The sequence below is a fragment of the Micromys minutus genome (assembly GCF_963924665.1).
Source record: "Micromys minutus genome assembly, chromosome: 26".
In the NCBI taxonomy this organism is placed as follows: Eukaryota; Metazoa; Chordata; class Mammalia; order Rodentia; family Muridae; genus Micromys; species Micromys minutus.
The window spans coordinates 3,368,405-3,395,842 of NC_137961.1; the positions used below are offsets into that span (position 1 = coordinate 3,368,405).

The 27,438-nt window shown below is 47.3% G+C and overlaps 1 protein-coding gene across 1 annotated transcript in view; it reads left to right on the forward strand.

Annotated features, from left to right (window-relative positions):
- The window catches only part of NCOA2 (nuclear receptor coactivator 2), a 123,556-nt gene that overhangs the window by 72,503 nt on the left and 23,615 nt on the right, over window positions 1–27,438 (forward strand). Inside the window, exons 4-12 of the mRNA XM_080938780.1 lie at window positions 3,661–3,764; window positions 7,139–7,316; window positions 9,409–9,597; window positions 12,684–12,785; window positions 13,294–13,437; window positions 16,111–16,258; window positions 17,832–19,101; window positions 24,367–24,577; window positions 26,163–26,369. Of these exons, the coding sequence (XP_080794906.1) occupies window positions 3,661–3,764; window positions 7,139–7,316; window positions 9,409–9,597; window positions 12,684–12,785; window positions 13,294–13,437; window positions 16,111–16,258; window positions 17,832–19,101; window positions 24,367–24,577; window positions 26,163–26,369 (2,553 nt within the window). The remainder of the gene's footprint in view (window positions 1–3,660; window positions 3,765–7,138; window positions 7,317–9,408; window positions 9,598–12,683; window positions 12,786–13,293; window positions 13,438–16,110; window positions 16,259–17,831; window positions 19,102–24,366; window positions 24,578–26,162; window positions 26,370–27,438) is intronic.

The following is a 27,438-nucleotide window of genomic DNA, read 5'->3' on the forward strand; positions in this document are numbered from 1 at the left end:
TGTGCTGGTTTGCTCTTAATTCTCTGTATCTGTCTTTCCCTAGAGGTGTAAAACGGTCAGTCTGTGCGCGTCGCTGCGGCATTTACAGCGCTCAGGCTTGAAGTTTATAAGTGTTAGGGGTAGCAGCCTGACGGAGTTGTCATAAAGAAAGTTGTGTACATTACACAGAACTATTAATAGGTGAATTTACTTCCTCAGAAAGATGCCATACCCTCTAGATAGATATGTCTCATGAAGCCTAGTGATTGCTCGGCAGCTATGACATCACCAAGATGTATCGCTGACTATTAAAGTAGCGGCAGTACCACACAGAAAGAAGAGGAGGAATCCACTGCTTTTGTGTGATCAGAATCTTCTCCGACAACAGCCTTAAGTTTTCTAGCGGGTAACTTTAAAACTTGGGGGGAGGGGTCTGGCCAGCGTCTCGGGCTTTGCCCTCAGACTACAGCAGTTCTCCACACCACCCTCCCCACCATGTGTGTGGACCTTCAAGCCATGGGCTGGAGTAACCTTCGCTTCCTTGTCAGGTTATTTTTGTTGATGAGAAAGGCGCCTCGCCTGTGGTAACACATTTGAGGGCTCTTTTCTTTTAATGTGCTGTTCATTTACTATTGACCCAATAAAAATGGCACCGTAAGAGTTTCTGAGGCAAAAGAAAGGTTTGATAGTGTGCATTGGAAACTTACTAGTTACAGTGAGCATAAAGTACTTACAAAGTAAAATGTAACATAGAAATAGTCGAAGTCTTCTTGGTGTGTAAATTAAACAATGATTTTTAAATAGAGGACTTCTTTGACTCTAGTTTTTATACTCGTAAGTTCAAGTGTTTTACTCCATTTGGGGAGAAAATGCTGTTTGTTGGTTTTAGGTGGAAACTCTTAGGGGGCTGGAAAGAGGGTTCCGGTTGAGCACGGCTGCTCTTGTAGCTGTGGGTGATGGGTGTGGAGCTCCCATTCCCGAGGCAACTGTAGCTTCATCTCTCGCTGACCCAACATTACCGTCAGCCAAGCATCTCCCCAGCTCCTGTCTACCACTAGGCTGCATGCCCAACCCAAGGGTGTTGTGTGAAGGAATAAGAGAGATTTAGCAGTGGAGGAATGAACTGAAAGAGGCCAGAGGCGTGGGAATTTACTGTGTCCACACAAACATTTCTCTGTAGAGTGATTCTCTAGAAACCCTGAGCCATGCCTCTTAACCCTGCCCCTCTCCTCTCTTTCCAGTCTTGGAGCCACACTCTGAAGGGTTAGTGGGGCACAGGGGAGGATAACCTCCCATTCCCACCAACCTTCTAACTCGCTCACGCTCACTCTGCCTTGGCCAGGGACAGCCCTGTTTGTCAGCCAGACATCTGTACTTCGTGATATTTCTGGCCTACAGTGCTGGCCGTTGAAAATACAGATGTGGTTAGTCCTGTTCTGACTTACTAATCTGTCTTCAAATGGCAGCCTTCAGTGTGGCAGCCTCCTGTTGGGGCAGTGTTGATGGACTGAGAAGGCAAGAGCGTACAGGCATCCTCTAGAAGACTGGCTCTCACTGTGGCTCGTGACCCCCTTGGAGGTGAATGACCCTTTCACTGGGGTCACCTGAGACCATCGGAAAACACATATTTACATGACAGTTCCTAACAGTAGCAGTGAAAATCATTTTAGAGTGGGGGCACCACAACACAAGGGGCTGTAGTACACACTCACAGCCTTAGGAGCTTTGAGAACTGCTCCTCTGGGCACCACAACACAAGGGGCTGTAGTACACACTCACAGCCTTAGGAGCTTTGAGAACTGCTCCTCTCTACAGGTATAGGATGACGTAATGCAGTCTGTGTCCATGTTCCTACAGCCTGAGGCCTTGGGAGGACATCTCTTGTGTCTTCTGGGGGGAGGGGTTCTAATAGCAGGACAGGAAAGGCCACAGTGTGCTCAGTCTGAGCAAGGGTGTGCAGAGAGAGCCTTGAAGCCGCACAAAACATAGTGCATGCACCGTGAGCTTTAGAACTAATGGCACGTGGAGGCTTCCTGCTGAGCATGCTGGCGCCCCTGTAAAGCCATGGCAGCTGTAGTGGTCAGTCCACTTCTGGGAGCAAAGGTCAGCTCTCCACATCCCCAGAGAAGTAGGGAAGGGTGTGGTGGCACAGGTCTTGGTCCTGCTTGTGGATGGAAGAGTGAGGATGCTGGCTCAAAATCAGTGTCCCTTTCTTAGGACTTACCAGGGAGGAAGGAGCCCTATACAGTAACATTTAGTCCTCTGTCCTGTGGTTGGAACAGAGGGATGTTTCTTATACTCTTGAGGACTACTAGGGTGAAACAAAGCCTGTGGAGAGGCAACTTTTAGGGAGCCATCACGGAAGAGGGCAAAAAATGCCACAGGTAAGATGGTAGAGGAACCCAGAGAAGCCGGCACGGTGTGTGGTTGTCAGTGTGACACCAGTGAGAACAGAGTGCAAGCTTTGTGTTCTGAGAGCAACTGTATTTCTAAACAACCCTGGGTTTGCTTTGTTTTATAGCTGTGCGTACATGAGGAAGGAAAGAGAGAGGACAGCTTGGTGGGAGCTGGTTCTTTCCTAAGAGCCCTTTACCTACTGAGCCACCGTGCCCTCGAACTTGCAATTTCTAAACTATGTTTACACATTGTATTTGTCATTGGCACGGCCATGCCACACAGGTGGCAGACATGAAACCGACGCCTTTGTCTGTCTTGTTCTTAGTTGTGCTGCTGATATCGGACTCAGACTTGAGCTACACAGCCTTCTTTCTCTACTGGCTAATATGCATCATGAGGACTTTCCATTGGGAGTTGCAAGATTTGAAGGATCTACATAATTCCCTAATTATTTTTAGGTTCCATAAATTAGGCTTTAACAGATTTTTTAAATACTGCATAAAATTGTTTTTACAAAAAAACAGTTACCATGGTCAGGGAAAAGCAAGTTGATTGTGAATACCAAATTGAGTTAGTTTGAATTTTTAACTATTTTTGCCTTTAATTCTAATGAAAACATTCAGTGTAAACAAGGATGTAATTTATTCAGTTTACAGGTAATTGGCACGTTGCTTCTGCGTTGTTTTCTAACAGGTTGTGGCTGTGTCTGTTACACTGTAAACTTACTCTGCCATCCTTGAAGGATGTGTTTACAGATGTGCTGATAGTTCTGCGTCTTCCCTCCCGTGAGCTTTTCACAACTCCTCTCCTGCTGACGGCACATCTTCAGCCTGGGAGTGTGGTCCTGTGTGCTGTCCAGCTCCTGTACAAAGTCAAAGCTCAGCCACTGGCATCCTAAAGTGTACAGATGTGTCCTAACTGTGCTGTGAACTCTGAGCAGTAAGACCCCCCCCCCCAGCCCTTCGTCCTGGCTTGGATAATCTCTTGAGTACAAAGTTGTGTCATGGGATACTTGTTTTCATAATCTATATTTTTTAAATGTCTGCCGGGGACGGCATGAAACCTTTAACTCTTTTTCTCCAAAGCCTGAGAAGAGATCTGATACACACATTCTAAAGATGAAAAGTACCATCTGGCACCTCCTTCCAGCCATTCCTGTCCTCCGGGGCAGTTGGGTGCACTCTGATTCACTATAGGCACATCTGGCCCCACTGGAGACGTTAGGTTGGTGTGCCCTTGAGGTAGCACCACTGTTTAATTTGCTCTTGTGTGTATTTGTTGCAGAGAAAGCAGCAGCTGCCAACATAGATGAAGTGCAGAAGTCAGATGTGTCATCCACAGGGCAGGGTGTCATCGACAAGGACGCGCTGGGGCCTATGATGCTTGAGGTACCACACCCCCACTTGGTTTTGATGCTTGGGGTGCCACACCCCCACTTGGTTTAGATGCTTGGGGTACCACACCCCCACTTGGTTTTGATGTTTGGGGTACCACACCCCCACTTGGTTTAGATGCTTGATGCGCCACACCCCCATGATTTTGATGTTTGGGGTGCCACACCCCCATGGTTTAGATGCTTGAGGTGCCACACCCCCATGATTTTGATGTTTGGGGTGCCACACCCCCATGGTTTAGATGCTTGAGGTGCCACACCCCCATGGTTTTGTATCATAAATGTTTTAATATTCATGTGCTACATTTATGTTCAAATATATATATAATTTAAGGAGAATTCACACTCTTACTAATGCAAGTGGATATGACTCTCTGAGCTCTTGCCTCCAGCAAATTCTATGTGTGTGGAACAACAAGAACTCAGTTAGATGAGAATATGGAGTGTGGGTTTAAGTGTCAGTTGAGCACTTACTTTCTAAAGCTGAACTTAGATGCCGTTCCACCGTGGGATCCCGTTCCCGTGTGTGTTGTATGCCTCGGCCTGTATAGACAGTTTAGACTGAGAGCCAGAGAGGTCTATGCTTTTTGGGGCTGCTAATTCCAACTAGTATATTTTTCTCATAAAAATGACGGGAGAAGTAGGAAGAAAGAACTTTTTCAAAGCATAGCGGAGTGACTGCTCTTGGACCTTGGGGTTTATAAAATCCTCCTTGTTTTTGTCCATGAGTACTAAACACAAATGTAAAATCCTCCTTGTTTTCATCAATGAGTACTAAACACAAAGTGCTTTGCTGTCCCTCTTTGAGAACTAAAATTCAGGGTGTAGGCTGTGGTGAGATGAGAGGGGAGAGAGGGCTGCCTGAGACATAAATCACCTCAGCTCTCGTGCTACCCTGCTCTGCCGAAGACATTGTGAGCTGAAAGGACCGCGTGGCTGGATCCGAGGCGCTGAGCCTGCCCCGTGCCTGCTGCAGCCACCACGTGGTTTAGGACTGCGGTTTCTAAAACAAAGCTAGCTAGTACTCCTGACCTCTTTGTCTCTTCTCATAGGATGGTTTTTGTTTTCAGAAAACCCAGTTCTGCTGGAATCTACTGTATAGTTGGGATCTGGAAACAGGGGAGTAAGGCTTCCTCAGCCAGTCTTTGCATTTAAAAATAACCAGTTCCTTCCCTGGGGCTGCTAGCAGAGGCTTTGAAGGACCCCTGCACCCAGGGGCCTACACAATCAGCTCTCTCTTACTCCTCAGGGCCACAGAGGGGCACTTCCCACACACTTCTTAGAAGCAGTAAAGAAGGCTGTGACCAGGTGACTGTTTGAACTACATGAAAAGAAGGGGACAGCTTCTTTTTTTTTGGAAATTTTTCTGAATTGTAAGCAGAGATTAATTGGAATTTTTCCATATAACTGTTGATTCATTATGCCTAGGGAGTGGGAATAACACTGAAACCCCAAGAAAGACTTTGAGGCTTCAAAAAAAGGAAATGCTGAGAGCAAGACAGGCTGTGGCTCAGCCCTTGCAGCAAGTTCATTAATTATAGAAACGGCACTGCTGGATGACAGTGGACCTGACTTCATAAAATCAAACCAAAATTTTTACTGCTTGAAAATAATCTCCCGAGAATGGAAGAAAGGGCTGTGTGGACTCTGGGAGAGGAAGTGTCAGAATCTAGAGGCTTGCGGCTTAAGTGGAGACCTGGAGACGGGAAACGGTGCTTGCAGTGCTGTTTCCAGGCATAGGTGCACACTCATGCTTACATCACAGCATCACAGTTGCTAGGCAACAGAAGCAAGCGTCAGCTCCTTTCATCAGCGTATCATAGTGAGCTTTAAAAACACAAACAGTTTTATAAGACGAGCCACTTTCATCTCTCCATTTTATTGGGCCACAAATGAGCCTTCTTACCAGGGTTCCCTGCTGTAAGAAGCCACGTGCTTCTTCAAAGTGAACCCTCGTAATGGGGGATTGAATGCCTAAGAACTCTGCTGAGCACCCAGCAGTGCCACGAGGGACAGGAGAGCTGTTGCTGTGCACATGGCGCGGCCTGTGTGGGTGGCACTGATGTTCCCAAGTCTTGCTTCACCCTGGATGTGGCTCATATTAGAGAAAACCTGAGAGAATGGTTAAGAAAAGTCTGAAGTCCAGCACTAGTTTTTGTTTGGTTTGACCTGGGTCTTTGTTTTGTTGTTGTTGTTGTTGTTGTTGTTGTTGTTGTTGTTGTTACAAGGCAGGTTCTTTTAGCCCGGGCTGGCCTTGAACTCCCAGCAATTCTCCTGCCTTAGCCCAGGTACTCTGATAGCAGTGTTCCCACCACACCCAGTTTACTTTTTCTTAAAAGGACTTCTCAGCTTTACCCTGGGGTGGACCAAGCATTCAGGGCTTCCATACCCACTGTGTGGGTGGGGGCTGGGCGTGTGACTTTCAGGTGAGTAGCTGACGAGCCTAAGTGGTAACAACAGACTGGGAACTTAGCTTTGACGTGTGCCCAGCTCCTCTTAGTCTGTGGAATGGAACTCTGATGTGTTCTGAGCAAGCTGTCACTGCCAGCCCAGACTGGAAGGGTTGGGCTTCAGTCCTCCTGGGGTCAGTAGTGGCTCTGCTGCAGACTATGTGAATGTTTCCTTCCATAAGCCCTGGTTCCCTCTGTAACTTGGAAAAGAGGATGTTAGAGGCACCCAGTATGCCCACAGCAGAGTGAACATACCCACAGCTGTCACTAATCTTCCCTCCCAAAAATGTTTTAGACATTAGCCCGTTACAGGATGCAGGTGACCAGCAGTGAGTTCTCTTTGCCACCTAATTCTTAGTCTGGGAGAGGGTGACATTCTCAGCCGGTGCCCCACCCCCATCCACCCACCACGCCTAAGAGCCTGTCCAGACCCTTCCCTGCACAGGAGACCGTGAAGGCTAGATGTTGCTTCGAAGGCCTGAGACCACCTGTGATTTCACTTAAATCCTGGCCACCTGAAAAATTGTAGAAATTAGGGGATTTCCCCCTGATACTTATTTTTAAACTGAGAGGGAAATTTAGCACCAGTCCCTTCCTCTCAGCATATGCCATACCAAAGCAGTGACAGTGTATTGTGGGCTGACGCCCTGACTCCTCCCACACTCAGCCCTGGGTGCTCTCCCATCCCAACAGTTATCTCCTGGCAGATTAACAGACTTTATGTTTCGTTTTTGGTTTTAACAACAGACCCTAATCTAGCCTCTCTTCCACTAACTAGAAAGGAATTCTTTGTATATCCCAAGAAAACACGTTATTTCTGAAGGGCACGGGAGATCTTTCCCTCGAAGACCCCGTCCCTCACGACAGCTCCATGTTCCTATGCTGCGCCCTTTCTAATCCACTTGGTCTTTGTCCTTAGGCCCTTGATGGGTTCTTCTTTGTTGTGAACCTGGAAGGCAACGTGGTGTTTGTGTCAGAGAATGTGACACAATATCTGAGGTATAACCAGGAGGAGCTGATGAACAAGAGTGTCTACAGCATCCTGCATGTCGGGGACCACACCGAATTTGTCAAGAACCTGCTGCCAAAGTCTATGGGTAAATGTCAGCGGACCCCAGTGCCTCCCCGCCACTCCCCGCAGAGTCTCTTGGTGAGAGTGAACCAGTAGAACCTGTTGTGTCATAGGCATGTCGGCAACCACGTGTGTTCAGATAGACAGGAGGGAGCCTGCCGATGCCGGGGGATGATGCCGATGGACGCCCACAGTCATCATCCAAAGAGTGGCCATGCCATGTCTGAGTTCTGTGTGCAAAAAGAATGACGTGGGGGGGCATTCTGGAAACACACACAGACATGGTGGCTCAGACTGTAGGTATAGTGACTCCAGCAGACTGGCCCATGTTAGCCTTCTGGGCAGCCCTGTGATGTCACTGCAGGCATAGCCTCCTCAGCCCTCCATGTCCCTCTGTCCTTCCGTTGTTCCCCTTCTCCCAAATTTCCAGACCATGTCTCTTGTGGATTCTGTTGAGAGGCGCCGTGATGGGTATGGGCTGCCGCTGGCATAGAGTGCCTCACAGATTGGGCCTGCCTTAGAGGGCCGCTGTCCTGTTCCTCTTAGAGGTTCTTGAATATTCTCACTGTTAGGAATGTCTTCACAGGTAGTTTAGTGCTTAGTGAGGTCAGTCCTGAACTGACAAGTATTTTTCTTGAAACTGGTCTTATGTATGTACTGGTCTCTTAGTTAGCCAATAAATGGGGAAAGATCCTTTTTATTTACCATTATGGCTAGTTTTGCCTCATGAGGATAAAACCTTTTATTCAGTCTTCCAAGATGTGTGGATACTTGTGTGGAATTCTTGTTTGGGTGTGGTAAATGTGGAAGGATGGATCTCATAGTTGAAGAAACTAATTTTCCAAGCTCTTCGGTCATTTTCTGCTCCTCAAAGGCCTGTGCTTGTTACTGTCCTGTCTGAAGAGCCTCCTCCTGGCCTCAGCGCACCTTTTCTTTAGTTCCCACCTACTTCTTGAACTTTCTTCTTGGATAGTTCTGTAGAGCCCTTTATGTAAATAGATTTCACAAATGCTAATATCGCTGGGTGAGGAAGGCCGCGGTGGGCAGGCACGGGACCTGCGCTAACTGCCCTCTGCTGAGGCTCTTCCTCCAGCCTGTGAGCAGCCCTTGGCCTAGGTCCACTGTGCCACCTCTGTCCCTGCTGCCCTTAAGGTGTCATTTGGGGATGGTAAAGAAAAGGCCTGACAATGAGAGTTAAGGAGATTCTACTTGGGGCTCTTGAAGAGCCACACGTTTCTCTGCACTTGATCAACTAACAGTCGTTAGTAATCCAGATTAGTCATCTTTTCTCTCTTTTTTCTCTAATGTGTTTCAGACGATACTGATGTCTTTCCTTTCGTTAAGCAACTCTTTCTTTTATTTATTTATTCGTGCCAGTCTCAGCGTCCCCTCGACTCCCAGACCCCCACAACTGTTTCTTATACATACAGTTTTAGTTTTGACACTAAAACAGGAAGTTTGTCAGATTGTTTTCACTTGACACAGTATCAGCGCTTTGTCTTCACGGATCTTCAGTCCCCCCGAGGAAGTCTACACGAACAATTAGGCTGTAGGCTGTAATCCAGTGGCTCAGAAGCAGACTCCTTAGAGACAACACTCCAAAGTTTCTCTGGGAAGTTTGACGGCAGTCCGTCTCGAGGAGGCCTGGGAAGCTGGAGTTTCTGTCTCTCACAGAGCAAGCACCCTGCCATGCTGTGCTGTAGCTCAGAGAGAAAAGCTCAGTGGAGGCAGCAGGAACACACATCCATGTGGTACTGAGGCGGGGTGCGGGCAGTCCCGAGCCGGGTGGGGTGGGGTGCTCAGGGAGGTTCAATTGTCCTCTGGAAAACACCGGCGCTTGCTACAGTCTGCCGTTCTCAGAGCCATGTTTGCACCTTGAAAACCAGAATGCAAGCCGACTGAACTATATTTCCAAGAAATCAAAGATAGAAACCCACAAATAGAGTGTGCAGTATTTTAGTAACATGTAGTCAGGGTAGAGGCTCTGGAGTGTAGCAGATGCTTTGAAACCCCCAGTTCCTGAGGTATACAGTCCTCACGCTCTCCCTATGCCCTCTGAATAACACAGCCCTAGAACCTACTGTTGCCTCGTAACCTTGGTCTCTCTCGCCTCGCAGTGAATGGGGGATCTTGGTCTGGAGAACCTCCCAGGCGGAACAGCCATACCTTCAACTGTCGGATGCTGGTGAAGCCTTTGCCAGACTCGGAAGAGGACGGCCATGATAACCAGGAAGCACATCAGAAATACGAGACGATGCAATGCTTCGCTGTGTCTCAGCCAAAGTCCATCAAAGAGGAAGGCGAAGGTAGGACGGCCTGGGAGACGGCGCAGGCGCCTGCCTCCCCCTGTGCACACACTGGCAGCGCTCCTGATTCCTTTCAACTTTACTCTGAGATTCCAGTCCCCCCCAACATTGGGGGTTGAACTCTCACATGCTAAGCAGTGTTCTACCTCTGAGCTGTTCTCAGTTTGAAAACGTTCTGTGGTGATGTAAGCAGCACCGTGCAGGCCTTTGGAACTGCACCAGGGTTGGTTTTAGTTAGGTTCTTATGGAAACAGCAGGTGTCCCTGGTGACTGCGGCACTTCTGCACCTCTAACAGTGACAGTTGAGGGGACACTGGGTTGCTTTGAACACCTAATGTAAATCCTATGCCACAGCCCAAGACAAAGTGGGTATAAGCAGCGTTTCTATAGCCTTCCCAGGGAGTCACAGAACGCCAGGCCTTCAGCGTGACAGGAGGGGGGAGGGGCGAGCTTTCAGATACATAAGCTTACTGCATTGCTCCCCATAATGAGATGCTGATGTCATACTGTCTTAGTCAGGGTTTTACTGCTGTGAACAGACACCATGACCAAGGCAAGTCTTAAAAATGACAAAATTTAATTGGGCTGACGTACAGGTTCAGAGGTTCAGTCCATTATCATCAAGATGGGAACATGGCAGCATCCAGGCAGGCATGGTGCAGGAGGAGCCGAGAGTTCTCCGTCTTTATTCGAAGGAAGCCAGGAACAGACTGGGCATCCTCAGGCAGCTAGGAGGAGGGTCTCCAAGCCCACCCCCACAGTGACACACTTCCAACAAGGCCACACCTTGTAATAGTGCCACTCTCTGGGACAAACATATGCAAGCCATTCCCTGCCTTCCAGTCCCTCTGTATCTCAGATGCTAGTGGAGAAGGCACTCTGTGTTACAGAGGGAAAGAGCTTTTGATGAGCAATGCAAGAAAATATTCTAGCAGATAACCAGGCAGGCCAGCCCCCAATTCAGCCATTATATCTGGCTCTGGAGAAATTCCTTCACTTTCCTGTGTATCAATTTATTAGTCAAATTTCCACTGTGAGCATCAGAATCTGGTACAGAATGGGCGGCATGTAACTCAGGGGTGGAACACTTCCCTGTTCTCAGCATGGTCCTAGCGTGTATGCACACACACACACACTCACACACTTAACACACACACATTTACACACACACACTCACACACACATATACACCCTCACACACACACACACTCACATACACACCCTCACATATACTCACACACACACACACACACACACACACACACACAACTTATGACAATAGCTAAACCATAGTAGCACTGGACAGTAGCATAGTACTGCTCAACTAAAATGTGTAAATTTTAAAATTTGATCAGGAAGGGATTCCAGGGAGCTGTTGTAGAGATACAGCATTTGAAAATGAGCCTTGGCCTAGGTGTGACTGTCACACAGTTTAGCTCTGTTGGCTCAATAGAGAGCGAATACCGCAGACTCACCCGTGACATCCCACAAGCGAACAAGGCCCTGCGTGCCGACTCACTGGTCTGCACTGGGGAACACCATGTGGATTCGGGTTGAGGTGGAGCCAGGACGCTAAAGTTCTTGCCTAGAACATACAAAATGCCTGAGTTCAGCCCCCCAAACTACATAAAATCAGTCATTGTGATGTACCCCATAATCTTAGACTCGGGAGACACAGCCAGGTGAGTCAGAAAAGTCAAGGTCTTGCTTGGCCCCACACAGCAAGTGTGATCCCCACCTAAGATGTAGTAGACTGCCTATAAATTAATTAACAAAATTGGGTTTCAAGGCAGGGTGTTGTGGTGCACATCTCTAATCCAGTCACTCGGATGGGATCAGGTACATTTAAGGTGGTAGATACCACTTTAGTGATCCCAGCACAGGAAAGAGGTGGGGGTCACTGTAAGCCAGCCTGCTCCACAAGTGAGGCAGGAGAGGCAGAGAGGCATAGCAAAACCATCGCCCTAAAAAATCCAGATGTTTATAAAATGAGGCAAAAGCAAGGGCGTGTCTTTTTCTTTTTCCCTTTATTGTAGCTAAAATACTCATGGCCACCCACCCTACTTCCCCTGATGATTACATTTTAACCTAAAGACACCAGCTATTACTTGAGATCTTCTCCCCCTCCCAAAAAAGAAAACAGAAAGCTTCCCAAGTTTATAAGTAAATGATTGCAAGCCTGTGGTGAGAGGTGGGGTGAGGCGGTGTGAGGAGCCTGTTTCATTTCTGTGGCAGCCCTTTTTCTTTTAACTTGAAACAGCCACGCCGTGTTCCGTGCACACTATCCACCTGTAGAGGACATTTTCCTGTTCTTCAGAAGTGAGCTCCATGCAGAATAGAAGTGGGGCAGGAGACACGGCTCAGTAGTTAAGAGCACTCGCTGCCCTTCCACAGGACCTTGTTCAGTTCTTAGCCCCTGCATGGTAGCTCACAACCGTCCGTAAGTCCCGTTCCGGAGCATCTGTCACCCTCTTCTGGCCCCCACAGGCACCAGCATGTGAGTCACACACACGCACATGCAGGCAAAGCGTCTGTACAAATACATAAAAGTTAGAAATGTTGAAGTGGGGACGAGGTTAAACGTTAACAGTGGCTGTGGAGGGGCCTGTCATGGCGGGATGCTGAGCCCTCCGGCAGGGAATGTGGTGCATTCACTAGGTACGGTGGGGTTGAGTGTTCCTCGGTTCATTTCACCCTGCAATCCTCAGGTACCCATATGATTTGTTAAGTGTAACTGAAGCTGAGAAGCAAACTCCTTCCCAACTGTGTCTGATTTTAATGCCATCTTTTTGTTTCATTTTGTTTCTTATGAATTAATTTTGCTTTTGCACTCAATGACTAAGCAAAAATGGACCCCATACTTTTCATCACTGGGGAGGGGTTTCCAGTCATCAACCCGTGTGCTGTGTGGTCTCAGTGTCCGCCCTCTGCCCAGCTCATCCAAACAGCCGCCTCCACTATCGCCAGACTGAAAATTAAGCCAGTGAAAGCCATGGCGACTCTCACTGATTTACCAGGCCCTGTACTCAGATATTGGAGTTGATTTGATCAGGACAAATATGATAAGCAATTGTGTCTTCTTTAAGATTTGCAGTCCTGCTTGATTTGTGTGGCACGAAGAGTACCCATGAAGGAAAGACCAGCCCTTCCCTCGTCGGAAAGCTTTACCACCCGCCAGGACCTCCAAGGTGAGCCCCTGTCAGGGAAGACAAGGCAGTCCCGTGGAAATGCACGAGACCCTGAGCACAGGAACTGTCTCTGGAGGGCCGCAGGGTTGAGGGGGGCTGTGGCGGCCTGGACCGGCTGAGGAGAGGTGCTGAGCGGCAGCAGGCCCACAAAGAGGGGCCTTTCTTCACTGTGTCCGTCCTGGAGGTGTATTTGGGCTGCCAGCTCCAAACAGCAGGCTTTCCATTTCTGCAGTTCTGTCTCTGTGTGGTGTCATTGTTCTGTGTAGACTATAATATTAATTAGAGATGATTTATAACATTGGGGGCAGCACATGTCAAACCAGTCCTCGTTCAGGAGGTAAGGCAGAGTTCCAAGAAAATCTGTCTAAAACTCAGATAATTAGATGAGGAAAATGGAAAGGTCACAGGAAGACAGAGGTCATCTCATAAACTGCCATTTTACATGAGGCCAGTCCCCACGGATACAGTGTATCCCTGAATGGTAACTGTGTCTGCTGTTACCTCCCAGGCAAGATCACTTCTCTGGACACTAGCACCATGAGAGCCGCCATGAAGCCGGGCTGGGAGGATCTGGTGAGAAGATGTATTCAGAAGTTCCACACACAGCATGAAGGGGAATCTCTGTCATACGCCAAGAGGCATCACCATGAAGGTAGGTCTCTCCGCACAGCACTTTACACAACCTTTATACAGTCACCTCCTGTGGGGACATTCTCTCAAGAAGAGATGTGCCTCACAGAGCTTCTGTGTCCGGTGCTGGTGCTCCCCGGACCACGCTACCTGAGGAAATAAAGCAAGTGCTGATATCCCAATTACAAAGATGGAGGAAGAGGTCCTGTTCTGTAATCCTCATGCTGTGGATGACAGGGTAACCAGGGCCTGTGTAATCTAAGGACAGGATCCAGTGCATAAGAGCCAGTCAATCCCAACCTGTCCTTCATGATGTGAACAGCAGATTTCAGAATTTTCCAGAAGGCCTGGAGAGGGAACAAGCCCTGCTCTGGGTCACAGACTAAAGGAAGAGCTGGAGGCAAACTCAACACTCCATCTTTCAGTCTGGTCCAGCCCTGAGTGAACACTGCCTGTGTGTGGCCTTGTCCGTCTGTGTGTCTCATCACCCTCCACGCCCTGCACTTTATCAGTGTTGGGTGGGACAAGGGTCCTGGTCAGCGTGTGAGCAGCACGAGACTCACGGCAGAGCAAGGCCTCTCGGTCTCAGCGGGGACGCTTGTCCGCCTCTGCAGAGGAGAGTCTGGAACTAATCTGTGGCAAATGGAGCTGTAGTTTGTCATCCATTAGTGTGTGTCTTGTCTTTAGTAAGGTTTTTGTATTGAAGCTTTATGCCTTTGAAGCCACTTAATGAAAAAGCACAGACGTAGTACATGTGCTCTGACGAAGCCATTTCTCCCCACACCTGCATCTTTTCCACCCTGATCAAACATTGTGTACTTCCAGTGTTGTTCTCGCTGCTAGAATCAGGGCAGATAGAGATGGTGCAGTGGACAGAAATCAATATCTAGCCTTGTACTTCACTGGATAATGGCTTGGAATAGAAGCGGAAATTAGAGAGATGCCCTTAGCAAACATGTCCGGTGCCCCTGGGTCCTGAATGCCCTGCATTCGATTGCTAGCTGCCTGGTTCCACATACGTAGACAGACAGACACTCTATTTCGTTTAGAGAGACAGGACCCACTGAAAGGAGACAGCACACAGATGAACAAAACAGGGATGCAGAGGGTAAGAGGACGTGCTGACTAGTCACGAGGACCTGAGTTCAGATCCCCAAGAACTCACCTCAAAAGAAAGTGGGGTTGCATGCTCATCAGTAATACCCACACTGTGGAAGACAAGGACATATTGTAGAAATGTGCTAGAAGGTTTTCTTTGATTTGAGGAGCATCCGATGATCAGGTCTGCTCACACATTGCTACATAGTTTGCAGACCAAATGGAAAGTCTAGAGATTTCAAGTCACCAAAAATGTGAGTCCCGTACACAGCTGTATTTCTGTTCCCTGTAGACACATGTTCTTTGTGCCAAGCACAGCAGGCGTGGGACAGTAACTGATCCCCGTACAGCCACGTGGGAATCCCTGCAGGTATCAGGACAGCAGGCAGCCATGTCCTCCTGAGCCTGTCTCCCTGAGGTCATGGAGGGGCTGACCCACAAACACAGTGAAGCTCTGCAGGGAAATCAGAGTCCCACGCACACCTGTAATTCTTTGGCCTGGTGAATTTTCATGATCACCTTGGGCAAGTAATTTAACCCAACAAATCTACAGTGATGTTAGAAACATACTTTTCTTAAAATGATTGTTTTCCTGAATCAAAGCCATCTTTTTATGAAATACAGTTCTATCAATCTCAAGACTATTTTAAGAGAAATTACATTAAGCCAGTTGGTTTCCGTCTATTTCTTGTCTTAAGAATAGAAGTATCCAGCCTTATGCAAATGTTAAAGGGGTTGCACTGGCTTGGGTCTCGGTTGTGTTCAGTGATTTCTTCTGACAGACGGAAAGATGACAGACTGACAGATGTTTTTCACCTTTACTTCCTATTGTCTGAGGCACAGAAGAAATACTCACTACACCGTGGGAAGCAAAGCCTAGCAAAGAGTGTGGGGGATGGGCTGGGGAGGTCATCTGAGAATGAGCATTTAGACAATGCAGGTCTTAAACCTCATCCTGGTGGTTACTCGGCAAAGGAATGCAAAGGCAGTGGAACTTAGACACACCGTGTTTGGGGGTTGTGTTGTTTTCATGGTGTTTTCTAATACTACTAAGAAATTATGGAAAGGCCTATTTTGACCTGATAAACTGTTTGCACTTGCTTTGCCACATATGAAAAATTTGATTTAAAAAAGAGTTTATTCCGGGCTAGAAAGATAGCCCAGAGACAGGTAGAGCACTGGCTGCTCCTCTGACAGCCCAGGCTCAGTTCCCAGCTCCTACGTGATGTTCACAACATTCTACAACTCCAGTTACACTATTTGGGCAAAATATACATACACAATAAAATAAAAATGAGTCTAAAATAAAAAATAAAAACAAACCTTTAAAAATAAAGGACAGTTTGAGTTTCTAAGATGTTATTCTTTGTTATACCAAAAAAAAAAAAAAAAAAAAAAAACTAATTCACTGTTTGGTATTTTGAAAAGTAACTATGCTTTTTAAATGAATGTGTTATGACCTGTAACTTTTCAACATGCTGGTAGGAAACTAGTGAACTTTCTCACTATTGTACCTTGCCACACTTTCCCTGACACTTGACTCCACTTTTCTGATACTTTTTTCTAATCATGCCTTGTTTCCTTTTTCTGCCTGCAGTTCTGAGACAGGGGTTGGCGTTCAGTCAGATCTATCGTTTTTCCCTGTCTGACGGCACTCTCGTCGCTGCACAGACGAAGAGCAAGCTCATCCGTTCCCAGACCACGAATGAGCCTCAGCTCGTAATATCCTTACACATGCTCCACAGGTAATCAGACACGCGGCCTCCCGGGTTCTTGACTGCCGTTGTAAACTGTAGAATGAGATCGCTGTTAAGCATCAGCTAGAAGCCACTGCACTGCATCAGCAAAGTCTGGCTGCGCTTTGCTGCCCTTTGCATTTCCGCTTTAACGCTACGGACGCAGCATCAGACTGGATGTGAGGTGCACACTTTTAGTCCCAATACTTGGAGGCAGAGGCAGGCGGATCTCTGAGGATCCTAGACCGGCCTGATCTACTACTCAGCAGGCTCCAAGACAGCCAGGGCTACATAGAGAGATCCTGTCTCAAAGGAGCAAGAACAGAAAAAGAACACACAGGGCTTGGCTGCACCTTCCTGTCAGAGTCGTGGAGGGATTTCCCAGCGGGCAGTGGGGCAGTGACTGAGAACTGGAACACTGGAGCCAGTGCTGAGATCTCTGGTCCTGGATATTCTTAGACTAGCTTTGATTTTTGTTCTTGGGTTTAATTTCTTCTCATTAGACTTTGAATTGAGTGGTTTTCTATAGTAAAAGAAAGAAACATGAATGCTGATTTTAAAATAAATGTCACAGAGCATATTGTTTAAGATACTCATTTGGGAAAATGGTTGAATTTCAAATTTTATAAATATTTATGTATATGCTGAGGGAAACTGCGGGTTGCCGCCAGGAGATATCTGCAGTTGCTCTGCTTAAAGTTGCAGTTTATTGGATTTTTCATTATTTTGCTTTCTAGTACAGGGATTTTAAAAATCAGTCAGGCCTGGATGCCAACTAATAGTAGGCCTTACCTCAAACCTAAACCATTTGAAAGTTTATGAGGCAGCAGATTTCACCCACCCACCCCAGCTGAGGCTGACCTTTGACAATGGCTGGACATGTTTAAGTAACCACCAAGACTGAAGCAAAAGCCCTGGGTTCTGGGAAACCTGTTTGTAAGCATCAGTTAGGGAAGTGGGTTCAAATTTTCTTGGAATGATGGCCAGTTAGAATCATAAACTGTTGCCCCAAAACCCCGCCACAGCCATGTTCTGTCTTCTGGCCGGCGGGACTGAGGAGGTGGAGGGGAATCTGTGAGCAGGCTTTTCTGCGTGGGCAGCTGGCCATCTCTGACAGTTAGGGCAAGGCGTTCTTCACTGAGGCCTCTGTCCACGTGAACCTCCCGACCTACAGGTGTGCCCACTGCTGGGGGCTGAAACCGTGGCAACTGGTTGAATCAAGTAGTACTTAGGTGGGTCGGCTTTTAAGGCTGTGTAAGTCTCAGTTGGTCATCAGGGAGATGCAGAATCGAGATCTTCCTAATGTCCTCTTTACTTACTGAACTGTCTATATGGAAGTAGTCTAATTTAACCTGCACACACACTTGAAAACTACAGGCATCTTGACATGACACGTGGAAAGCATCCCTTAGTCCAGAGCTGTTCGTGGTCAGCCATCCCATAAGTGCAGGCGTTTCCCAAACCTTGACTTCTTTTAGATGTAGTCTGCTTTTGTACAGAAAAGAGACCCTGCCTCTTTTTAATTAATAAATTTACTCTGTATTTCTCCCTTTATCTTATATATGTTTCTTTCCTTATACAGAGAGCAGAATGTATGTGTAATGAATCCGGATCTGACTGGACAAGCGATGGGGAAGCCTTTGAGTCCAATTAGCTCTAGCAGCCCCGCCCGCCAGGCCATGTGCAGTGGGAACCCAGGTCAGGACGTGACCCTCGGTAGCAATATAAACTTTCCCATGAATGGCCCAAAGGAACAGATGGGCATGCCTATGGGCAGGTTTGGTGGCTCTGGGGGCATGAACCATGTATCAGGCATGCAAGCAGCCACTCCTCAGGGCAGTAACTATGCACTCAAGATGAACAGTCCCTCACAAAGCAGCCCCGGCATGAACCCAGGGCCACCCAGCTCTGTGCTCTCCCCACGGCATCGCATGAGCCCCGGCGTGGCCGGCAGTCCTCGCATCCCCCCCAGTCAGTTTTCCCCCGCAGGAAGCTTGCATTCCCCGGTAGGCGTTTGCAGCAGCACAGGAAATAGCCATAGCTATGCCAACAGTTCCCTCAATGCCCTGCAAGCCCTCAGCGAGGGCCACGGCGTCTCGTTAGGGTCATCGTTGGCTTCGCCGGACCTAAAAATGGGCAATTTGCAAAACTCCCCAGTTAATATGAATCCTCCCCCACTCAGCAAGATGGGAAGCTTGGACTCCAAAGACTGTTTTGGACTTTATGGGGAACCATCAGAAGGTACAACTGGACAAGCAGAGGCCAGCTGCCATTCTGAAGAGCAAAAGGGACCCAACGATTCCAGCATGTCCCAGGCGGCCAGCGGGGACAGGGCTGAGGGACACAGCCGGCTGCATGAGAGCAAAGGGCAGACCAAACTCCTGCAGCTGCTGACCACCAAGTCCGACCAGATGGAGTCTTCGCCTTTGCCCAGCTCTTTGTCGGACACAAACAAGGACCCTACGGGCAGCTTGCCTGGGCCCGGGTCCACGCATGGCACCTCGCTCAAGGAGAAGCATAAGATTTTGCACAGACTCTTACAGGACAGCAGTTCCCCTGTGGACTTGGCCAAGCTGACAGCAGAAGCCACAGGCAAAGAGCTGAGCCAGGAGTCCAGCACCTCAGCCCCTGGGTCAGAAGTGACTGTCAAGCAGGAGCCAGCGAGCCCCAAGAAGAAAGAGAATGCACTACTGCGCTATTTGCTCGACAAAGACGATACTAAAGATATTGGTTTACCGGAAATAACCCCCAAACTCGAGCGACTGGACAGTAAGACAGATCCTGCCGGTAACACCAAGCTAATCGCCATGAAAACTGTGGAGGCGGAGGTGAGCTTTGAGCCCAGTGACCAGGTGAGTTTTCTGATGTTTGCTCCCAGGTGTGATTGTCTGTCTTAGATGTTCTGCAAGAGGACCGTCTGTGACTCCGTAAAAGTAGCATTTGTGTTTGTGGGCCTTCCCTGTTTACAGTTACTTTGCATGAAGCTATGTGTTCTGTACTGCAGAGTTACATGGCACAGGCGTGGGCTTAGGAGGCCAGAGCATCTGTGGACACTGAGCAAGTGTGGCTGTGTTCCGACAGTTTGACGGATACTTAGAGACCCCGAGCACACAGTTGTGATGGGCACAAAGTATTCTTTTGGTTGGTTTTTCAGGAGGGGTGCTCAGTTTTCTTGCTTTGAGCAAGGTAAATTCGTTCTTGGGTCATAGGTCATAGGTCATAGCAGGGGTGAGCAGGATGAATTGCAGTCCCACTGTAGGCAGCTGAGCCCAGGGTGGGTCCCTTCCTTGGACTTCAGCTTCTGCTAGTTGCTCTGTCCACACGACCAGAGTTCGGCCAGCTAATATCCTTCCGCCTCTCCCCTCCCCGTGAACACTTCTGAGTAATGTGTAGGAATCTCACTGTTGGTTAAAACACCCCAGAGGGAACGGATGGGGATGTCAAAGCCATTGTGTGTCCATTCAAAACCAGAATAATGGGCTACATTCTCGGCGTTTCTCTCTGAAGTTAGCACCTTGAAAACAGTCCAGGGGCCCGAAGTCATGTTCAGAATCAATCACTCTTTCATCTGTTTTTTATATAAAAAGCAGTCCTAATACAATATGACGCAGTAGACTAGCACTGTCGGACTAGTTAATATGTAACTGCGTGTGCTGGCCATTTTGTGGTACAAATACCTTTTTAAAACTCTTCTGCGTGGCCTTCAATATGCACATGTTACAGTTTCCCTCTGAAATGTTCTCATCTAAATTGACATTTTGATCCTTCTTTAGCACTCTAACCCTGGCCCTCACCATTCCCAACAGTACTGTGGTGTGGAAGGAGGCAGACGATTGACAATCCCCTGACTTACGGAGTCAGCAGTGCGCGTTGTTGGTACTGCTGTGGTTGAATCTGTACTGACTGACGGTTAGGACCCAGCCTCACCTTCCCCGGTCTGAACGTGTCCTGTCTGGCAGACTCTGTCGTGACTGGGCTAAGCAGTGAGGAAGCCACTGGGGCCTCTCTTTAAAATGGCCTATAATTTGCCCTTGAAAGTTGTGTTGCAGATGGGAAGGTATCGTCATGAGAGCTGCACCCCCATCCCACACTGTGCCTTTGAGCCCCTGATCCCCTGAATCTACAGAAGCTGCATTTGGGGGCAGTTCCTGCCAGCCAAACGGGTTCTGAGCTCAGCCTCCTGTTTCTCTCACTGTGACATGGACGGTTGCCGCCGTTCCTGAGAACAGACACAATCAGCCAGGCATTTGTGTTGCTCACAGAAGCAGACTAAGATTACGTTAATATAACTGGTGATTAATCCTAGAGTGTGAGGCCAGCAGCAACTGTTTTATAATGCTGTGAACTCAGGCCTCAACACAAAGTTAATAGCAGCGTCTCATGTGATGTGATATGAAAACCATATTGACAACCAGGCTTTCAGCTTCTGAGACTGGATTAAATTATGCAGAGGCAGTGGCAGTTTAGAACAGCAGGCACAGATAGCCAGTGTCCCTTCGTTGTCTTCGCATGCTAGAGAGCAGGTCAGTGACTCAGGTCGCTGGTCCTCAGTGTGGAGCACAGCAGCTCCTCCTCCACACACAATGTTTCTGTCTCTGGCCTCAGACCCTGGAGACTTAGAGAAACCGTGGACGGGATCACGAATATTTGTCATTACTTAGTATATAGGACTTCACTCATCTCAGACAAGAAAAGGTTTTTTAAGTCTTTGAATCACTTAGTTTTCTTATTTAGGAGAAATAATTTTCTAATCAAAATTATCTGAGAAACAAAGAGACTAGTATAAATCTGTTGCTTGAAGATGGGGGAAAAAATCAGGGCACACACGCTCACATACACAGGAAGTATATTTTCCTTAATGAAATCTCACCCTTGCTCACCTTCTCTCTACCCTCTTCCAAACCTCATCTAAAATAAGTTTCACGGAGCCAGCTCAGCATCAAAAACATAGCAAGGGGAAAAGCCACCCCAGGAAGTATGCTTTGCCTAAATTTAGATCCTTTAGCGTGAGAGGAAAATGTGGTTCTTTCACCTCCTGCTCACCTCGTTCCCTGAGGACAGCCTTCTCGCCTCTCATTTCTGAGGTACAGTAACTATTTAGCAGACACACACTAGAGGATGGTAAGTCTGGACTGCAATGGACTGTCTTAGTGTTCAGTGCGTTGCTAACTTTCTAAGGTCAGGAAGTCCTTCGGTGGGCAGAGTCATTATACCGAAAACGGTATCTTTTTACCAGGCAGAGCATTCAGACAGGTTCTTGTACGACATTTCCTAACCAACAGGAAACAGAAACTGACAGAGACTTTTCCGGTATGTTTACTGCTCTGTCACATGCTTTACACGGTGGAGCACCTCTGACACTCTGCCAAGCAACACTCGGCTCCTGCTTTCTCCGAGGACTTGGAACCGTTCTTCCGTTGCCTGACTCCATTAGAGAAAGCGAGTCCCTCAGATGCGATAGAATTCCTTCACAGTCTGTGCCGAGCAAACGGCGTGATGGCTCTGTTCGCTATTTAAAATATTCAAAAGATTGTTTTTAATTTACTAGAGTACTCATGTGCTTCTTTATTCAGAGAACAAGTTGATTTTGACACGTGAAAATAATTGTAAAACTAAAAAGAAAAGGAAAATTAAAGAAATCAAGTCTATTTTTCCTTTTGTAGAACTTAAAAAAAAAACTTTCTGACTCATTTCCTTCCAGAAATAGTTGAAACTAACTACTGAACTGATGTGTCTAATATGAGCGTTCAAGTAAATGCTCAAGTGAGACTTTGAAGCATCCACATTTTTAGAGGAAGGCACTGATCTTTTTGTCTTGCAATGAAAATTCACCCTACAAGTGAGGAGGGTCTGAAGAACATCTGTGAGATGTAAATTACAGAGCTGTTGAAGACTTCTCTCGGAAACTCATCCCTTCTAGAACTTGCTTGAATATGAAGGAAAGAGTTAAAATCGAGCTGCCTGAGGGCATAGCCACTAGGAAATCTGTGTCCTGTAAGAACATTTCATTGTAGAGCCAGGCATGGTGGTATGCCCCTGCAATCCAACATTCCAGAGTTGAGAGAGAATGGCAAATTCAAGGTCAACCCTTACCTCGGGGAAAGAACAGTTAAGCTGATAACAAATTAATGATAAATGCATATTCCAAAAATTGACAAGGAATAAATTCAGGCAAAGCAGCATCTCTAAGAGTTCACATTGCGTCTTGAAACATTAGCCTGAGTCAGTTCAGCGCATCCAGAGCTCTGGGTTAGTGGGAGACACAGCTTCCCTGATAAGTCTCTCCTCTGTCCCTCCCAGTACTGAAAACTGAGCACAAGGCCTCTTACAAGCCTTATGACTGGGTTACTCTCACTCACATAGATGATGATAAAGTTGTAAATGTGGGTGATCAAAAAGACATTTCTTTTAAAACATAAGCATTAGGGATGAGTGTGGAGAGGGTAACTTAGGCCATATCACACACGCTGATTTTGTCCCAGCACTGCATGAGTGCATAAATAAAAATTTTACATTGGTCAAATATATATAGTGGATATGATATTTTTTTTAACTTAGACATTATTTGAGCTAGGCATTTTCCACGTACCTGTGAAGATGGGGAGATCAAGAGGTAAAAGCTAGGCTCTGCTCCATAAGAAGTTGAAGACCAGCTTGGGACCCATCTCATAATTTTTTCTTATATAAATTGACTTTAGTCATTCATATGTCTTAACATATATGTATTAAACATTGTATGTACCTGTAATGTTAAAATATATACCTAGTGTCAAGTATTTACATTTATATATACTTAAATTAGCATTTTACGTATAAAATTAGCAGAATTACACATAAAACAAAAGAACAACTATGGCCAGATGTGGTGGGACACTTCTCTGAGGAGTCAAGAAGCCGTAGGAATTTCTGTTAGTGTTCATGATGAAAGGAATTCATCTAGGTGACTGACCGCCACCCCTACCCCACAAGCCTCCCCATTGGAGGACCAGTCAGTCACAGTGACAGAGTGAGCCAGTGTGTGCGCAGCTTCCCTTCCGACGTAACTCTCTGGGGCACTTTGCTTGTCTGTGCCCCTTCCATGGGAAGCTTATTGTCCTGTGTCAGAAAGGGGTGATGTAAAAATACTCTTCTCCTGTTTCAAGAGTACGTGCGGAATCCCAGGAAAGCTGTGGCTAGGTTCACTGCCCCAGTAGCTGTCTCTGAAAGAATCAGTGAAACGTCACTTCAGCAGAGACCATCCCAACTTGACGTCTCAGCTGACAGAGACGTGTGCCATCAAAAGAAGTCAATATTAAATAGTGGCCATATTTATGTTACTAATCAATATTGGTAATGGGAATTGAGTTCAAGAAATGATTTCTAAGAAACTGGCGCCTGTGAAATCAAGTTAATACTTGCCATATCTGGTACCAGGAGGTGGCGCACGCCTTCAATCCCAGCACTCGGGAAGCAGAGGCAGGTGAAGCTGTGAGTTCAAGGCTAGTCTGGTCTACAGAACAAGTCCTGGACAGAAACCTGTCAGAAAACAAAGGGGGTGGAGGGACTACTTTAGTCATCCATATATCCAGTCACGTAAGATGGTTCATAAGAAAGCCAGTGACACTCAAAACCTAAGATAAAAGCAAACAAAAGGCACATTTCCAATTGAGAAGGCAAGACTTAGCTAGTTCCTGAGTATTGGAAGCTTATCTTACAACCCCACACACAGGGAGATAGCCAGGCTATTTGTACCATATTTTACACCAGCGATCTTTGTGAACCAACCATGCCTGTTTCTAGGTGAGGGAGTCAGGTGCGGAACTTAGATTGCAGTCCTCCTGTTGAGTTATGAGAGACGGTTGGCCGGTTGGCCGGGGTACCCTGCGGCGGGGTTCCCTGCGGCGGGGTTCCCTGCAGCGGGGTTCCCTGCAGCGGGGTTCCCTGCGGCGGGGTTCCCTGCGGTGGGGTACCCTGCGGTGGGGTACCCTGCGGCGGGGTACCCTGCGGCGGGGTTCCCTGCGGTGGGGTTCCCTGCGGTGGGGTTCCCTGCGGTGGTGGGCCTGCAGTTGCCGTGGCTGGGGTTGGGATCCCCTCTTGCAGCATGAACCTGGATGTACACTTCTGTTTGTTGACTGCAGCCTGGCAGCGAGCTGGACAACTTGGAAGAGATTTTGGATGATTTGCAAAATAGTCAGTTACCACAGCTTTTCCCAGACACGAGGCCAGGAGCTCCTGCGGGGTCGGTTGACAAGCAAGCCATCATCAATGACCTCATGCAGCTCACGGCTGACAGCAGTCCCGTCGCCCCTGTCGGAGCCCAGAAAGCAGCACTGCGAATGTCACAGAGCAGTGAGTATGCGCCGTTGCCGGGGTTTCCAGCATTGAATCCCCACCAGGAACAAATTCTGCACGTCCACCGCAGTGTAGTTACTTGGAGGTTTTCTGTGATAAACAGCACCATCTACCGGTCTGGCAACGTGTTCAGGCAGCTTACTGCCGCTGGAGGGGAGGGAAATTCAAACCAGTCAGGGTCCTGCATGAGGCTGAGGCAGGAGGATGGTGGGTTCACGAAAAGGCTGCTCAGTCACATGCCTTGCGCTGTCATTTAGAATCTTGCTGTAAGCTGGTTTGAACTGAGTGAGACGTGCTCTCCACTGATAGAATGTCTGGTTCGGTTCTGAGTGGGAACAGTTGTTCTGTAGCGCGGCACAGTTTACAGGAAGACAGCTCTCAGTGCGGCAAACAGCACCGTTCCCACCTCTGTAGAACACTCACACCTCGAAGTCTTCTGAGTCTGAAAAACAAACCTCAGCCAAGTCAGGGAAACAAGTCCTCTCTTGGGTGGTTCCTGACCATTCTGGAACGGGGTAAAGAAAAGTAAGGTGAAGTTTTGTTTGACCTGGGAAATCACGAAGCTAAGGAATTGAGAGAATGAGGTAAGAAACACGAGGTGCTAGCAAAGAGCACAGGGGGACCCTCAGCTCCTTCCTACGCTCGGGATCTCCCAGTGGAGTGTGGGGTAGTGAGCTGACCCAAAGGAAGACAGGGAGGGGCAGGTGTGTAATGTCCATCCCCAGTTCTGGTTTTTCAGACTCTTTTTTTTCTATCATAGGTTGTTGAAAAGTCCTCTTTCTCTTGACTGCCAGAGCAGTCTGTGCTTAGAAAATTAAAAGAAAGTCTTTATCACCTAGTAAATTAGGTCTGTAAATTAGTGTGCATAGTGTTTGAGTGTTTTAATAACATTGTTATAAAACTACAGGTCATCTAGTTGACACTAGATTACTTACTGCTCAGTATATAGTCAATTCTGTGAGCTAACTATAAAAATCATTTCAAATCTAAATGTGTGCTCAGAGTTAAAACCATGCTGCTAGCCACAGCCTAATTGGAAATATTCACTTCTAACTTATTCTAAACCTTGAGCCAGTGAAGAAATAATGTTCTAACATACAAACTACATACAAACTACATGTGTAGGTCTGTCTGCTGCTGCATACAAGGGATGTTTTAAGGCTCAGTACTGTGAAAATCAGAGCTCCTGAAGCAGACAAGAGCACCCCAAATTTAAGGGAAGACCAAATGAATGAATAAATAAATGAAGAGAAGCAGAGAAAGACACTCCATCAACGTGTGACTAGATGAACATAAACACTATTGTATTAATGATCTAGTTAGAAAAAACTTTTCAATGCTAAAATTCGGGAGAGAAAACTCAGTTTTTGTCCTGCGTCCCCTTTTTACAAAGCCATTGAGAGTTAGAATAGTCCATACAGGACACTGCATATGTTTTCTGTATGTGAGTTGTCTTTCATGGAAATAGTTGATGTGCGTCCTTGTCATGTTACAGGAGGCATTCCCCTAAACACTACTTACTGTTCATATTCTTTCCATTGTCCTTTATTAACCTTCAATTTTTCATTTCTTCTCTCCTTAGCTTTTAATAACCCACGACCAGGGCAACTGGGCAGGTTATTGCCAAACCAGAATTTACCACTTGACATCACATTGCAAAGCCCAACTGGTGCTGGACCTTTCCCACCAATCAGAAACAATAGTCCCTACTCAGTGATACCTCAGCCAGGAATGATGGGTAACCAAGGGATGCTAGGAAGCCAAGGAAACTTAGGGAACAATAGCACAGGTAAGGGTTCAGCCAGCGGTTCTGCTGCTTACTGGTGGGTTGTGTACTTAACAATGTGTTCGTCCACATCGTAATGGTAGAACGTGACCAGAGGCTTGTTAGAAGCTCTCCTGTGAAACGTGGAAGCCCCACGGATTCCCTGTGAGGGCAGGAATCCACTGGGAAGCCGCTGTATGCAACCAGGTCCTTCTTCGACTGCTGCCTTGAGGGGGTTTCTGACAGCAGTCTTGTGTAGACTCGATTCATTTCTCCTCCAGCTTGAAACTTGGAAGAATGTGCGCAAAAGAGATGGAAGGTCGTATGCACCATAACTGGTGCTCATGTGTTAATCAGCTGAGACCTCCAAAAACGAATTGACCATTTTGGAATAGAAGTTTAAAATTCCACTGTTCTTCCACAATTCTACTCAAAAGAAAAGAAGAAAAATGAGGCCCAAGTGAAGAGCACTTGCCCGTCTTTCCACATTTCCCTCGCAGTCTGAGCTATGCAGGGCCGCTGCTGGAGGACTCTTTGAGCCACAGATTTTGCTGTGTTTGGTTGGCTTTTATCTTCTGGTTTTCTTAACGTTGGTGCATTTTAATAGCTTCAGATCAGGGCAAAATTAAATGAGCACCCTGGTGTGAAATCACACCATTTCAAAACTTTAAGTAGTGATGTGCCCCAAATTAGGCGGCTTCCTGGAGATTCAGGAAGTTGCCTGTGGTCTGGCTGACTCTTAACCTGCTGTAGTCTTCCAGTGTCCTCCATGGACTTCAGAAGGAGCTCAAGCCTTGGGACGCCATTTGCTGTGGGTGTAGGGCGCTGACTTCCCTTAGGAAGAGCTGGCTTTAACTTACAACCTTCTCCCCGTCTCAGTGACGTATTAGCGACTTGGCCATAGGAATAAATAGATCTCATGAAAGAGCTTACACTTGGTGGGTGTTCCATTTCCAATAGCAGAGAGAATCCGTGGGGCCGTGAGCTGTACTGTATCCGTTCATTCATCCAACAGACACTCCCTGTTTATTTACACGCATGTACCGACCCCTCATTACATGGCAGATCCGTGAAAACACGCCATGCTCACTTC